The sequence below is a fragment of the Notechis scutatus genome, unplaced genomic scaffold (assembly GCF_049901735.1).
Source record: "Notechis scutatus isolate UNSWTSFEM ecotype Mainland unplaced genomic scaffold, rNotScu1.2 NSCUSCF63, whole genome shotgun sequence".
Taxonomy (NCBI): Eukaryota; Metazoa; Chordata; class Lepidosauria; order Squamata; family Elapidae; genus Notechis; species Notechis scutatus.
The window spans coordinates 26,541-42,920 of NW_028263167.1; the positions used below are offsets into that span (position 1 = coordinate 26,541).

General features: G+C 44.7%; 1 protein-coding gene across 1 annotated transcript; it reads left to right on the forward strand.

The window, feature by feature from the left end:
- Positions 1–2,015: 2,015 nt before the first annotated feature.
- On the forward strand, positions 2,016–8,574 carry LOC148128459 (vomeronasal type-2 receptor 26-like). Its single transcript, XM_087949055.1, has 3 exons — positions 2,016–2,235; positions 6,487–6,613; positions 7,467–8,574. The coding sequence occupies exon 3, from the start codon at positions 7,778–7,780 to the stop codon at positions 8,375–8,377; it is 600 nt and encodes a 199-aa protein (XP_087805181.1). The 5' UTR covers positions 2,016–2,235; positions 6,487–6,613; positions 7,467–7,777; the 3' UTR covers positions 8,378–8,574.
- The last annotated feature ends 7,806 nt before the right edge of the window (positions 8,575–16,380 follow it).

Here is a 16,380-nt window from a genome sequence, read left to right on the forward strand (position 1 = left end):
TGCTTCAGGCAAGGAGAAGAGGCGTCGAACAAGCACGGGAGTGTAGAAGCCTGGGAATGGCGGCTCCCGGCTCAGCTGGCCTGAGGGGCTCCTGCAGGCATATCGCGACAAGGGGGGCGACAAGACCCAGGACATCCGCCACCCGCCTGCTGGCTGGCCGGGCCGCCTGGACTGGAAGAGGCACATACACCGGGAGAAGGAAGAAAACGTGATCCGGGAGGTAGGCAGGCAGGCAGATGTCCCAGGGCTGCTGCACATTTGCACTGCGTTAGTAGCACACGCACTGCTGCACACACACTGTGCATGTGCAACAGCCCTGGGACATCTGCCCGATCTGCACCACAGCCACCACGTGGTAGGGAAAGCTAGGAGAGCGACTGGGACAAGCGGGTGACCCGGTTCGGGGGTGTGGCCAACCAGGGATGACCACCCGTTCGTCCACCTCTGTGTGAGCTGCAGTTCGAGTGGCCCCTTGTCCACAGGGGCCCAGTCTCAGCTCAGGCGCTCTTTCTTTGTATCGGCCCCCTGAAATGGCTCTGGGAACTCCGTTGAAGCTCTCGGAGGTTAATTCCCTTTGGACTCTTGGCAGGGTTATTCAATATAAATATCTCGTTGCTCTAAAGGCTGCTCAAATAAACATTCTTGGGAAGAGCAGCCCCATCTTGTTGGATTTCCAGATCTTTGAGACCCTGTTTGAGTTCACTAAGTGCACTAACTCATCCCCCATCCTTAAAAGCCCTTCCCTGCAGAAGCCACAGGGGCTGAGTACCCATGAGTAGTTGTGTGTTCATTTTCCCCACAACAACAACCCTGTGAGTTGAGTTGGGCTGAGAGACTGGCCCCAAATCCCCCAGCCTGCTTCATGACCAAGGCGGGACTTGAACTCACATCCTCTTGCTTTCTACTTCGGGGGCTTAACCAGTAGACCAAACTGGGTCCCTTACATACTTATCAAGCTTGGCACAATCCTTCATCCAGTGCATCATTAATGTTCTTGTATGAGATACTATAATTTATCAAATCCTAAAACCCGGATAGTTTTCTACTGCTTTTTAGTCATACAGTTGTTTCTAGGAGGAAATCATAAATATTTTTCTGGAAAGTTGGTAATGTTTAAATAACATAAAAGTATATTTGCCTGAGAATTGTTATAAATCTTGTATAATAGCTATTTATCAACCCTATTATATTAATGACAACATAGAAAAATTGATGACTTAACGACAAAATGTTCTATCTTCCCACTTTCATGACAAAGCTTAAAAAAAGTAAAGATTATTTGAGTACCATTTTTAAATCAGTTTTTATCCACTTAATTATCATACCATCCACCCCTCACTTAACTGGGTTTCTGATCACATCACAAAATTGTTTATTACTCTTTCCTGAGATCGAGTTATATCAGCAGTATTTCCATAATGTCTTTAGGAAATGAAATAATATGTGAAGATGACTTGCATAGAGCACATAAATTATATCCCCCCTTTCCCACAACCCATTTAGAAAGGGCAGTGATAGGAGGGAATGACTTTTGGGGGGTGGAGGAGAGATTCTGCCTGGGGAAGAAGCAGATAAGAGGAGGACACCTACAGCTGCATAGAAAAAGGGTCGGTGGGAGATTTTTACTTTCTGACTCCCCAAATCCTGTCAGTGCAGCATTACAGCGAAGTGGGCCTAGCTCAGGTTTCCTGTCTGGGCCTCCTGGGAGAGGATCACCCTGACAATTTTCTTCTTGACAAATCCGTGTTTCTGATAACCAACCTGTTGCTTTCAGGGAGTTCATAAATCTCCTTTTTTCTGTTGTTCAACTATATTTTGTCAAAATCTATATTGTCAAAATATGATCGACAAATTTTTGTGAACTTTTTCCCTTCACTTGTAAGATAGTGGTAACACCCATTTTCCTAATGAAGCATGTGTGTATATTAGACAACTACAGAAGAAAGATTCAAATGTGAAAAATCGTCTGGGATAAGAAACAAAGTTTTCTTCTTTTAAAATTGGTGCACGTTCCCATTCTAGTTCCATCCTTTCCTGGAGAAGAATGAGTTTGTCAATATTTCAGACCTTAAACTCTACATAGACCCAAATGGAGAGGTAGCAGCAGATCTGGGCATTTGGGGCTTCTTCGTTCTTCCCAGGGATGATCCCAGGGAAGAGACTGTGGCGTATTTTAAAAGACAGAGACTTTCTATCAGCCAAGATGTTCTTTCACAGCTAAAGGTGCTCAACAAGGTAGGAGAAAGTTTTGAATCCTTCCTCTGTTTTCCAAAGCCTGAGGTCCCATTTCAAGAGGGCTAATGCTATTCCCCAAAGGTGGTTGACCTTCACCGAGAATTGAATCTGGGCAGGAGAAACCGGATTTTTTTCCTTAGGCTGCTTGGGAGGCTTCCATATTGTTCCATTTTGTGGACCACGTACAATTAAGTGTCTCCATCAAACGGGTGAGAATCCCACAAGGGCTGGGGAATGTGTCCCTAGTAGCTTCTGGTTGTTTGCTCCTTGTGCCCAGAAGAGCAACGAAGGCGGCAATTCTGCTGACCGGGGCCTGAATCCAGGCTTGGACCATATCAGATGGGATTGAATCGTGAATGGACAGAGGTCCTTTTGGCCCCATTGGGGGAATGAAGCTTCTTCTCGTGCTGCTTGGGGAAAAGTGTCCCCTGAAGGGGCAGGTCCATAATCTGGGAGGCTCTTAAGGAGGCCAGACCTGGCCAGAGCTCTCCATGCCTCCCTTTCACCCTCCCTGGGATGGAGCAATGGGCCTTCTGCTCCTAGGAAGCAGCTCCAAGGCTTTCAGTTCACCTGAAATTATCAAGATTGTTCTGATATCACACCTTAAAATTAAGGGTGTGAGAAGAGGGGAGAAATGTATGTTAATGGGGTCATGAGAAGGAACTGGCTGGTTATCACTTAATGCTGAAATATTTTCTCAGTTCCATCCAGGGGTGGGATTCAAATTTTGTAACAACCGGTTCTTTGGGCGTCGCTTAATTTGTGGGTGTGGCTTGATGGTCACGTGACCAGATGGGCATGGCCAGGGGGCCATGTGACTGGCAAACCAAATACAAGTGGTCCTCGCTTAATGGCCAGTTGCTTAGCAAGTGTTCTAATTTATGACTGATCTCCCCAGAGCTCCTTGACCTGGTTTTGGAGTTTTGACAACCATAAACACAAACACACAAACACACACACACGCACACAGCCTTCTGACCCTGCTATTCTTTGATTCTGTAAGGATCTCCTGTTGGAGCAGTGGGTTGGACTAGATGACCTCCGAGATCGCTTGCAGCCCAGCTCTAGATTGCTGTGCTGCTTCAAAGAGTCTTCTGAAGCCAGGGTTTGTGTCCTTCCTTCCTCTCCTTTTCTTTCTCTCTCTCTCCCTCCCTTCTTCCATGTATTTATCTATCCATCCATATATCTCATTCACTTTCTCCTCCCTCCATCTCTTTCTTTCTTTTTCTTTCTTTGTCCCATCCTTCCATCTCTCCCTTTCTTTGTCTATCCATTTTCCTCCTTTCGCTTCCTTTCTCTCTTTTATTTCTTTCTCTTTCGTTTCTTGTCTCTCTCTTCCTCTTCTCTCATTCCCTCTATTTCACTCTTTCCCTCTCTTTTTCTCTCTTTCACCCTCTCTGTATCTCTCTGTATCTCTCTCTCATTCTGCCTCTTTCCCTGTCTTCCCCTCCTCCCCCCCTTTGTGTGTGTGTGTGTGTGTGTGTGTAAAAGAGAGGCATGGATAAGTCTGACCAGATCGGGTCTCTTTAAGAACCTCCCCAACTATGAACCGGCCCTTTCAGGGGACACTTTTCCCCAAGCAGGGCGAAGCTTCTCTCCCAATGAGACCAAAAGGACCTCCACCCAATCATGATTCAAATTCCTCTAAATTCAAGGCCCTGGTCAACAGAATTCCCTTTTTTCTTTGCTAGTTTGGGCACAAGGAGCAAACAAACCTGAAGCTCTTAGTGACACATTCCCCAGCCCTTGTGGGATTCTCACCAGTTTGAAGGAGATACTAAACCATAGGTGGTTCACAAAATGGAGCAGTGTGAGAAGGTAAGGGTGACGGTGGGGGATAGCGAAGTGGCCGGGTCCCTATCTTCCCCTCTCTCTCTCTCTCTGTGTATCTGTGAATGTGTGTGTGTCTCCCTCAAGCCAGCAAGCTCTCCTTGGTGCTCTTCGCTACTTCTTTCATTTCTTCTTTTTCAAATCCAGACTGGCTGAACAACGATTACCAGACCGCGATGGAAGCGTCCATTCGGGCGACCCTCCTCCTCCTCCTCCTCTTCCTCCTCCTCTTGCACCTGGCAGCTATGGATGGATCAGGAGGGTGCAGTTGTGTGGGGAGACGCTTGCTCCTCAAGCGAACAGCCACCTGCCCCATACCAGGTTTTGCTGTGCTTTGGCATTTGCTTGAGGAGCATCTCCCCGTGCGCATGCACCCTCCCGGCTCCGCCACAATGGCCGGTTATGAGAGGAGGAGGAGGAGGAGGAGGAGGAGGAGGAGGAGGAGGAGGAGGAGGAGGAGGAGGAGGAGGAGGGGGGAGGAGGAGGAGGAGGAGGAGGAGGAGGAGGAGGAGAAGGGTCACCCGAAGGGATGCTTCCACCGCGGTCTGGTAATCGTTGTTCAGCCAGTCTGGATTTGAAAAAGAAGAAATGAAAGAAGTAGCGAAGAGCGCCAAGGAGAGCTTGCTGGCTTGGCCATGCCACGGCTTTCAGGGAGACACACACATACAGAGTGGGAGAGAGAATCAGGAAGTTAGGGACCAGGCCGCTTCACTATCCCCGCCAGTCACCCTCACCTTCGTAGGCCAGGCGAGGGAGGGGCAGGGCCAGCCGCTTCAGCAAGTTGAAGAGGAGGCGACCAAGCACACGCGAGTAGAAACCTGGGAACGGTGGCTCCTAAAGGGCTTTGAGTTTGGATGACCTGGAGCGGCCGAGATCTGAGTGAGCATTGTACCACAGGTTCACCTGATCGCCCACTTCTTTGGTGTTGGCTTTACGGAGCCGCAGGGTGAGGTCTTGGCTGACATGTGACAGCAGTGCCTTGTAAGTGTCCAAATAATCTGGTGAAGATGGCGGAGGAGTCACTCAGGTAGACCTCCCCCATCCGCAGTCCTCCTCCTGCACAAAAGGCCATTCCCTGAGCTAAGAAGGCAAGGAGCTGTGGCTCAACTCACCCAATCCCTAGGACTACCCCTAGGACTACCCCAAATGGTCCCAATTTGGTGCAGAGAGGGCAGCTCCACCTGGCAGTTCCCCTTTCCCTCACTGCTCTGACTTCCTGTGGCTCCCCTCCAGCCTCAACACCAGGTTGGGCCACCAGAAGGCCACTTCCCTGCTTCTCAACGGCGCTCCTGTGCCGGCCAATGTAGGAATCTCCATCTCTTTCCCCAAACTCGATCAATTTCGAAATCATGACATCTGTTGCTGACATGGGTACCACCGGGCTGCCGGTCACCTTTACCCCCACACCCCACTTGCCTTTTGCCACTGCTGCCTGGACCCCTAACCCCCAGCAGATAAGGTCCAGCACCTGCGGTGAATCCCAGCTAAATTACGCTGTACCGGAGGACATGTGGAGAGGCTCATGTTCTCCTGCTGCTGGGAAAGCAAGAGATTCTTTCCCGGCACAACGAAAAGTTTGCAACTTCCCCTCCAATAGGGAAATGGGTGGCTCTGGGCAGCAGAGAAGCAGCCCGCTTGAATCCAGTTTATCTCTGCCACCCGGAGCTGTGCTGGGAAAGACTCTCTTGCTCTCCCAGCAGTTGGAGAACACGAGCCTCTCCACATGTCTTCCAGTACAGCAAAATATAGCTCGGGTCCCCACCAGTCTGCATCTCGCCCCCCGCCTGGATTCACCACAGATACTGGGCCTTACCTGCTGGGGGTGAGGGCGGCGGGTGGTGGTAGCAAAAGGCAAGTGGGGTGGGGTGGGGTAAAGGTGACCGGCAGTGGCAGGTAGGTGACTGGGCCCCAGAGCTTGCAGAGCCTCCCTCACCCAGGGAGATCAGGCAGGGCCACAGCGGAAGGCATGCAGCAATGGCTGGCCTGGCGAGTGGGCAAAAGCAGGCTGCAGGCGATGCCGCGTATGCACGATAAGGACTGACTGGAAGCGGAGGGGAGGGGCGGGCAGAGAGTGGCGGGGCCAGTCAGTGGTGCAATTTGCTGGTTCTCTGAACTGTGCAGAATCCTAACAACTGGTTTGATAGAACTGGACAGAACCAGTAGAATCTGACCCCTGGTTCCATCTCTCCAGACTTTTCTATTTAATAAAGTCCCTTTTTTTTTTTTCAATGTGAGATGCCAAAAGCAAAAGAGAGGAACTAACGGAAGAATCTTCCAGAAGTTATATCTCTAACCATTTGGAAATAGTGAGAGATTTTGCTTACTTAAGTGAAGACCTGAGGCTAGTAACTTGTCTAATATCCATTTTTACCTCCATTTTCCACATATTTCCTTTAGCAATCCTACTTTTTTTCTGCTCAGTCCTTTCCTCAATCTGAATGTGTGGAAAGTTGTCATCCTGGATTTGTCAAGAGGGCTCGAGAAGGAGAGCCAGTTTGCTGTTATGACTGCGTTCCTTGTCCGGAGGGGACCTTCTCCACTCAGAAAGGTGGGTGACACCAGAGGAAAATGGGAGGCCTGATGGAACTGGATCCCTCCATAGCATTGTCATGAAAGTGTGAATTAAAACACACTTTTAAGCTTAATTGGTTTCTGGTTTATTTCCGAAATGCCTCATTTCTTATCTAAACAGAAGAGCAAAAAGACTGTGAAGGAAGGGCTGGATAGAGAGAGGTGACTGTGGCAGATTGGACAAGCTTTACTAATGCCAGAGAAAATGTTTCTTCTTTTTAGCTTGGATGTGTCCTTCCTTCCACATTTACTTCTCTAGGAACACCTGAGTTCCTTGAAACACGAGGAATTGTTTTAGGTCCACCTCCTGAAAGGAGGATTGCAATGCAGTCTACATGGGTTCCCTTTGTGGAAACAGAAAAGGTATTGCTGATGTACGAGATACACAATGTGGTGGCATGATGCCTATATGTGTCTGCATCCATATCACCACTGCTCCAATGGCCATTCCAAATTATTTGCAACAGTCACTTTATCTGCCAGCCAGCTCTGAGGCAAGTATGACAAGAATTGCCATCTTGCAGGTAAGTTTCTCTAGAAAGATTAATTGATTAATTATTTTCCTTAAGTAATGGAGGTTCCTATCAATATTCTGAACATTACAAAGGAAATCTTTCAAGCCCAAAGCTTCGCTCAATTTCACAGCCTATCAAAAATATACTGTAGCTATATATTTTTTAAAAAGTGATAAGCTTATTTTTTGTCTCTGGAGATATTAAGAAATCCATCCCAGAAAATGCTCCTGATAATCACTTGTTCCCAAAGAATGTACAATATATCTTGAAATGCAAATGACAAAGAAATATGGGGTTGGTTGTTGTTTTTCTCAGACACAGAAAAATGCACCAAATGTCCAGATGATAAATTCCCAAATAAAAAAAGAGTCCAATGTATCCCCAAAGTTATAACCTTCCTGTCTTATGAAGAACTTCTGGGCATCATCCTGGTCTCTTTTGCCCTATTCTTGTTCCTAACCACAAGCCTTGTTTTAATCGTCTTCATTAAATACCGAGAAACTCCCCTTGTCAAAGCCAACAACCGGGACCTCTCCTACATCCTCCTGGTCTCCCTCCTGCTTTGCTTCTTCTCTCCTTCTCTCTTCATTGGTCAACCAAGGAAAGCCACCTGCCTTCTCCGACAAATGGTCTTCAGCATCATCTTCTCAGTTGCCGTTTCTTCTCTCTTGGCCAAAACCTTCATGGTGGTGCTGGCTTTCCTGGCCACAAAACCAGGAAACCGAGCAAAGAAATGGTTGGGGAAGAGCTTGGCCAACTCCATCATCCTGTCTTCTTCTGGTGTCCAAGTTATCATCTGCTCCATTTGGCTGGGAGTTTCTCCCCCCTTCCCTGACTCTGACCTCCTCTCCCAGCCTGGAGAGATCATCCTGCAATGCAACCAAGGGGCCGTTGTCATGTTCTACGTCACCCTCAGCTACATGGGTTTCCTGGCTGCTGTCTGCTTCACGGTGGCTTTCCTGGCCAGGAATCTGCCTGGGGCCTTCAACGAAGCCAAGTTGATCACCTTCAGCATGCTGGTCTTCTGCAGTGTCTGGGTGACTTTTGTGCCCACCTACCTGAGCACCAAAGGGAAACACATGGTGGCTGTGCAGGTCTTCTCCATCCTGGCCTCCAGTGCTGGTCTGCTGGTCTGCATCTTCATCCCCAAGTGCTACATTATCCTTCTGAGGCCAGAGCTGAACACAAAGGAGCATCTCACAGCCAGAACAATTGTAAAAACATAAGACATAACACCATGACATTTAAAGAATTGTAAAATTTCCTTTTATCTCAAAGTAGACACTAATTATTTCAACTTAGATAATGTGCAGGAATCAAAGAAATCATGTCTACATTTTTCAATGGGAAATGTTTGAATGACTGTAATCCTTGCAACTCTCTTCATCTCAATAAATCTTGCTAAAGGGAACTCTGAAAATCATTCAGAGGAATTTGTTATTCAGCCACTGCCAATGAATTTGATACCTTATTCATACTGAGAGCAGCTAATAGTGTATCTATGAGAGAATGAATAAGAAAAGTGGTAAGATGGCTGGTGTGGGAGCCAAGCTCCAACTATGTTGTTTGACAATCTCCCTGAGAGCCATTGGCCATCCCACCAAGCCAGAGAAGGCAGAGGCTTCCAGGGCCTCTTGCTTAGATGTTCTCATCCAAGGAGACCTAGTTAGCACCCCTTTCCCATAGCTGCTTCTGCCCTGTGAAAGAAGCTTCTCCATTCTCTCCATCCCCTGATTAAAGTCGTTTTTTCCCCCCAATGCTTGAGCTAGTTGAGACCAGAGTCCAGAAGATGCAAGAGGAGAAGCCCCATGGGAGAGTCAGGCTGCATTCTAATGAAATTGGGCTCATTGTAGCTGCACCGTGTGAATAGTTGCAAGCAGGAGTTTGGGGGCGTCTCAAACTCCACCAGAGGAAAGAGGGTCTCTCTCTCTCTCTCTCTCTTTCTCTCCAAGGTGGGAAGCCCAGCAGTGCAACCCTTGAAGGTCTCACCTGGGGGTTCACCTCAGTCATCTCAGGGTGCTTCCAGCCCCGGAAGCCCCAGAAATAAGTCCTACCAAGGACTTTGCTCCAGGCTTCCTGGAAGCGAGCAGAAGTGGGGAAAAGAAAGGTGAATATTCTGACTAAGAGATCCTGAACATCTCTGGAGATAAATTTCAAGGAACTATAAGGCAATAAAGGCAATCCTCCACTTATGACCACAATTTTGTTGCTAAGTAAGTTCTGTCTCATTTTACCAACTTTTTTGCCTCGGTTGTGAAGCAAATGAATGTGGTGTTTAGTTAAATCATGTGGTCATTAAGCAAGTCTTCCAGTGACCCCTGTTAGGAATAACATGGTTACCTAACTTAGTTTGGGTAAAATAATATATATAAACTATGTTAGTGAGTTTAAGTGTGTGTATCACTTTAACTGTAAAACATGTATTTTGGGTGCGGTTGTAAAATCACCATAAGAGGGAGCAAGAGAGCTCACTGTTTGCTGGCTTTTACTGGATTGCTGACAATGATGGATTGATGGTGATAACTGCATGTTTTCCCTGCTATTGTTGAACGAAGAAAAGAGGTTTGATTTTCTTCATATCTCTACTGCAAAAAGAGATATATTACTGGACTGATTATTTGTAAGTTTCCTGACCTCTTTTTTGACACTGGACTTTGCTAATGAATAATCCCCGGATGGACTGAACTAAGTGTATGATATATGGACTGTTTGACTATGCTATAAATCTTACTGGAATAAACTATTTAACTAGCACTGTGTATCTGTTTTACTGAGTGTAAGCTACAACAACGTTTATCTCACATATCTGCCTGCATGCCTGACTACCGTTGCACATTTTGCTAGGGTGTATATCCCTAACACTGGTTATGGGCCCAGGTGCACAGTCAGACTAACCAGGATATAACACGCTTATATAAAGTGAGAGTTTGTGTAGTTACACAATACTGTAAACAGACAGCTGTGTTTTATTAATTATAGTTTAATATCCAGAAAAAGATGGCACAAGTCAATTTACAAAGTTTGTCTCTAATATCCAAACTGGATGGAACAAACTATGTTTCATGGTCTATGAAATGCAGCCTACTTCTACAAAGAGAAGGTTTGTGGAATATAATACAAAACCCACCAGAAGTAGATGCATGGGATCCAGAAGATGAGGATGATGCCCAGAAAATACAAGAATATCAACTGAAGAATGAGCAAACTGTCTGTATAATAGGACTGACACTCTCTGACCAGCAGCTTGTCCATATTCGTGGAGAAGAAACAGCTGTGAAATGTTGGGAGAATTTAAAGAAGATTTATGTTCGAGACAGTGTAGGAGCACATATAAATTTTACACAGAAGGTGTTTAGAACACATCTTCAAAAGAATGGAGACATGCTGAGTCATATAAACACTATGAAGAGAATTTTTCAGGAACTGCGTGAAAAAGAACTTATCTTCACAGAACTACATCAAGTTTATATAATTTTGTCTTCGTTAGATGAGAGCTATGATGACTATGTAACTTCACTTGAAGTTCTGCCAAAAGATTATCTTACATTAACCGACATTACTGGCAGATTAATTGAAGAAGCCAGGAGAAGGCTTGAAAGGGATCAACTCAGAAGGGAACAACCACAATGTGAAGAAGAGAAAATATCTTCGTCAGCCTATACAATTAGAAAATGTTTTAATTGTGGAGGAAAAGGACATTTGGCTAGATTCTGCAAGAAAGCAAAAAGCCAAAATGCCAGCCAGAATTCTAAAAGGCATCAAAAGGATAAAAAATGCATAGAGTTAGCCATGTATAGCAACGAAACTGTGAATAATAATTTATGGGTTGTAGATAGTGGAGCATCGCACTGCATAACGAAAGATAAGAAAAGATTTGTTAAGATGTCCACGAGTTCACAGCAGATATCGTTAGCTAATGGCTGGAAACTGAAAGCTAAAGGTGAAGGTATAGCATATTGTTCTTGCATAAAAGAAAATGTAAAAATGTTATATGTACCACAACTTAAGTTTAATTTGCTTTCGGTTAGAGTTTTGGTTAAACTAGATTATGTAATTACCTTTAGGGGAGAAAATTGCATAATAGAAAAAGAAGGTAAAAAAGTGACTGCAACTTTAAAAGGTGAATTGTATGTGTTAAATGATAATTCATTAGAGGTAGCTAACACAGTTTATAATAATGTTAAACCTCATGATGAGTGCATACATTTGTTACACAGACGTTTAGGGCATATAAATTTTAAAATGCTTAAACAAACCGTAGAACTATCTAAAGGTATAAAACTGAAGCCTTGCAGTAAGTATTTGCACTGCAATACTTGTAGTCAAGAAAAAAGCAAGGTAATACCAGCAAATAGAATTAATGGATTTAAGACAAAGAAGCCTCTAGAGGTCGTATTTGCTGATATTAAAGGTCCTAAAAAACCAAGTGTGGGAGGTGCTCGTTACATATTAAGTATAATGGATCATTATTCCAGATATGGTTTCTGTTATCTAATGAAGAACAAAACGGAAACATATCAAAATTTCTTTAATTGGCTTAAATTTGCAGAAAGAAAAACTAAAAGGAAATTAGTAACTCTTATAACTGATAATGGTACGGAATTTATAAACAATAAATTCCAAAACAGACTGAAGATGGCAGGTGTTGAACATATAAAGTCTGCACCATATAGGCCACAACACAATTCCTTTATAGAAAGACGAGGCCAAACATTACAAGCAATGGCTCGTACTATGCTGTCAGATTCAGGATTACCTGAAACTTTGTGGGTAGAAGCAATAATGTGTGGTAATCATATATTGAATAATGTTGTTAACTCAACAACAGGTGAATTACCATTCACACGGTGGTATGGCAGAAAACCTGACCTAAGTTACATGCATACATTTGGAGCACCAGCATGGGTGCATATCCCTACACAACTGAGACAAAAGGGGCAGCATAGGGCTAAACAGTTATTCTTTGTAGGTTATGAATCTAATCACAAATCATACAGAATCTGGGAAAAAGGTACATCTAGAGTTTACTGTAGTGCTAGTGCACAATTCCTGGAACATGTAGGATGGGAAAAACTGGAGCAAGATTCAAGTAAGGAAGTAATTATAGAAACCTACAAAAGACCAAAAGAACAAATCAGTAATAAGAAGAGCGCAATTAAAGAGGAAGTACAGGAAGAGCATATAGGACCAGAACAGGAAGAAATAGTTAAAGAGGAAGAAAAAGATAACCAGGAACAGGTAGTACATGAAAGTCCACCTGTAAGCCCTGTAATACCTAGACGTTCTACACGTGTAACCAGACCACCAGACAGGTACCAAGCAAGTGTAGTTTGCCAAGTTAGTAAAGTTCCAACTACTGTTGAAGAACTTATGATGTATCCTGCAAAGGAACAGGAAAATTGGCATAAGGCAATGGAGAAGGAACTAAATTCATTAAAGGAAATGAAAGTTTATGAAAATGCCAAATTACCTCCAGGTGAAAAGTCCATTGGCTGCAAATGGATATTTAAATTAAAAACTGGTAAAAATGGGACTGTTACCCATAAGGCTAGGTTGGTAGCTCAAGGATTTAATCAAACTGCATGTGATTATGATGAAGTATTTGCACCGAATTTAAAGGGAACAACCTTGAGAGCAGCTTTAGTGTGGGCAGCTAAGAAAAAATATATCATAAATCATTTAGATGTAGAAACTGCCTATCTGCATGCACCATTGCAGCACATTATATATTTAAGGAAACCAGTAGGTATTAAGGATAATAAAACTAATAATGACTGTTGGAAACTTAAAAAGAGTCTCTATTGATTAAAGCAATCTGGTTATGAATGGAACCAATATATTGTTAAAGAGTTAAACAATATAGGGTTTAAAGCAGGTTTAGCTGATCCATGTTTATTTAAGAGAGAGACTAATGGAATGGTGTCATTATTATTGTTGTTTACAGATGACATTGCTTTAATTACAAAGACTAATAATGAAGCTACTGAAATAATATCATTATTAAGTAAGAGGATAAAATTAAAGCAATTAGGAGAGATAAGACAGTATTTAGGATTGACAATAAACAAACCAAGAGTGGCTTTAAGATATCTCAAGAAGATAAAATTTACCAATTGCTAAAAACGTATAAAATGGAACTTTGTAAGCTGGCAAAAACTCCAATGAGTCAGGAATTTTGCCGAACTGATGCTCAAAGTTCAAAATTCAATAAGACTATTTATCAGTCATTAATTGGAAGTTTATCGTATATTAGCAATTGGTCAAGGCCAGACATTGCATATGGCGTTAATCAATTGGCAAGATTCCATGCTGAACCCACTGAACGTCACTGGCAAGCGCTAAAGCGTATATTAAGGTATCTTAAAAGGACAATGCACTATGCATTGTATTTGGAGCCAAAAGATGATCTGATTTTAAGTGCATATGCTGATGCAAGTTTTGCAACAGACATAAACACTAGGAAATCAACTTCAGGTGTGTCTATACTATTAGGTAAAGCACTGATTGGTTGGAGGTCAATTAGACAGCAACACATAAGTATGTCCACAATGGAAGCAGAATTTTCATGTCTATCTTTGTTATGTACTGATTTAATTCTGTATAAACAGTTGTTATTAGATATGGGAATAACTGTTAATGATGCCATTGTAGTGTATGAGGACAATCAAGCAGCCATACGGTTGGCTACAAATATTGCTGTAAAAACGAGATCTAAGCATACTGATCTTAGATATTTGAATGTAAGGCAATCTGTAAAAAAATGGTTTAATAAGACTGGAATATTGCATGACTGAAGAAAATTTTGCTGATCAGTTTACAAAAGCCCAAGGTGCAGTAAAGCACAAAGAAAGTTGTGAAAACTATGGGTTAAAGTTGTAAATAGATATATATGTTATTATATTGCCCAAAAGGGGAGAATGTTAGGAATAACATGGTTACCTAACTTAGTTTGGGTAAAATAATATATATAAACTATGTTAGTGAGTTTAAGTGTGTGTATCACTTTAACTGTAAAACATGTATTTTGGGTGCGGTTGTAAAATCACCATAAGAGGGAGCAAGAGAGCTCACTGTTTGCTGGCTTTTACTGGATTGCTGACAATGATGGATTGATGGTGATGACTGCGTGTTTTCCCTGCTATTGCTGAACAAAGAAAAGAGGTTTGATTTTCTTCATATCTCTACTGCAAAAAGAGATATTTTACTGGACTGATTATTTGTAAGTTTCCTGACCTCTTTTTCAACACTGGACTTTGCTAATGGATAATCCCCGGATGGACTGAACTAAGTGTATGATATATGGACTGTTTGACTATGCTATAAATCTTACTGGAATAAACTATTTAACTAGCACTGTGTATCTGTTTTACTGAGTGTAAGCTACAACAATGTTTATCTCACATATCTGCCTGCCTGCCTGACTACCGTTGCACGTTCTGCTAGGGTGTATATCCCTAACAACCCCAATGACCCCAAGGTACTGCAAGTGTCATAAATACACGCCTGAGATTTTGTCACATGACCATGGGGTGCTGGAATGGTTGTTAGTGTCTTAAGACTTGTCATAAGTCACTTTCCTGAGTGCCGTTGTAACTTCAGTCATCAAACAGATGTTTGTAAGTGGAGGACTCCATGTTGTCCTCAGAGCCATTTTTGACAAAGAGGCTCCTGCCCTTAAGATCCCATCAGAATGGAGCCAGAAGGGACCTTGGGGGTCATCTAGTTCAACCCCCTGCCCAAGAAGGAGACCCCAGACCATTCCATGCAAAGGAGTGGAAAAGACCTCCAGGGACAGAGCTCCCCCCCACTTCTGAAGGCAGCCTCTTCCCCTGGTCCATGGGGGATGGAGGGCTTCTGGCCTGCTCCTCAGGGGGCAGCTGGAGGGACAGGAGAGGCCTCGACTTCATCCTTGCATCCCCCCCATAAAAACACGGAGAAAAGGCTGACATTCTTGGTCCTCCTCCTCTGGGGAGAGAGCCTTGCCAGGACCCCCGGCCTCTCTCGCAGTCCTGAGGAGGAAAGGCTGCCCCACCCCAGCCCTTCCCCCCTTCCCCTGGCTTCCTTCCAAGAGGGACCCCTGAGATCTCCTTCCAAGGCCCCCAGGACTACCGGGAATCGGATCGGAGGGGGCAAAGCCAGCCGCCATCCTGGCAACCGGCTGACTCTCCTGGGTTGCAGAGCCTCGTTCTGTTGCCTGAGGCCCCTGGAGGTTTTGCCACAGCAAGGGGACCTTCCAGCCCCCAGCCAGGAGAGCAGGGAATGGGGTGGGGTGAGGAGGAGAGGAGACCGCCCCAGCCTCACACATGTGCAGGGTTGGAGGTATTAACCTCCTGGAAGATGGGCAAAAAGAAAGGCCACCCATTGAGCCATTGCACCCTCCGTGTCCTGGCCAAGCAGGAGATCCCACACGGCTCCAGTTGCAACCAGGGTCTTTTTATCCGGGGTGATTTGGGTGGGGACCCTGGATGGATGAGGGGAAGGTTCAGGGAGGAAGGAAGGTTGTCTCCCATATTCACTGCAGGACCTTCATGGATGGACAGTGTTGTAGAGCGGCGGAATAACCTAGGCAAACATGGAGTGAACTTCAGATTTTACTTTATTGTAACAATAAAGGGTTGCCGCTGCTGCCACGCTAACAAGGCAGCCAGCTGCGGACAACAGCTGATGCCATTTGACAGCTCCCTTTTATAGACGGCTGTCAAATGGCATCAGCCAATAGGAACAGTCCGTGTTCCCACTGGAAACACAGACCAGAGTGAAGACTGCAGCTCAGTCTATTCCGAACGCCACACTCCATTCCCCCAGAACAGAGCATGCGTAGTCCTTTAGATAACTCGGGCGCTTTTGCAGGCGGCCAGATCTTCTAGGCTCTGACGGAGCTGCTGCTAGAAGGAATTTCTCTGCTTGTTGGGCACCTCTTGGTGCCTACGAAACTGGTGTCTTGGCTTCAGGCGGCTCTGGGTGAGGGACCGATGACTGCTCAGGTAGGCTTGCATTCCTGTCAGGTTCGTGCGAAGTTTCCTCAGGCACCGGCGGTTTCTCTGTCACAGGAACGTCATGAGGGCCATCTGCAGACAATCTCCAATGCCTTCTAAGTTGATCGATATGGTGGCGCCAAATGCGCCCATCTTGCAGTTGGACCCTGTAAGACTTAGGATCGGTTACTGCCACAATCTGCCCTGGCATCCACAAAGGGTGTCCCGCATAGTTCCGGGCATAGACCTGGTCA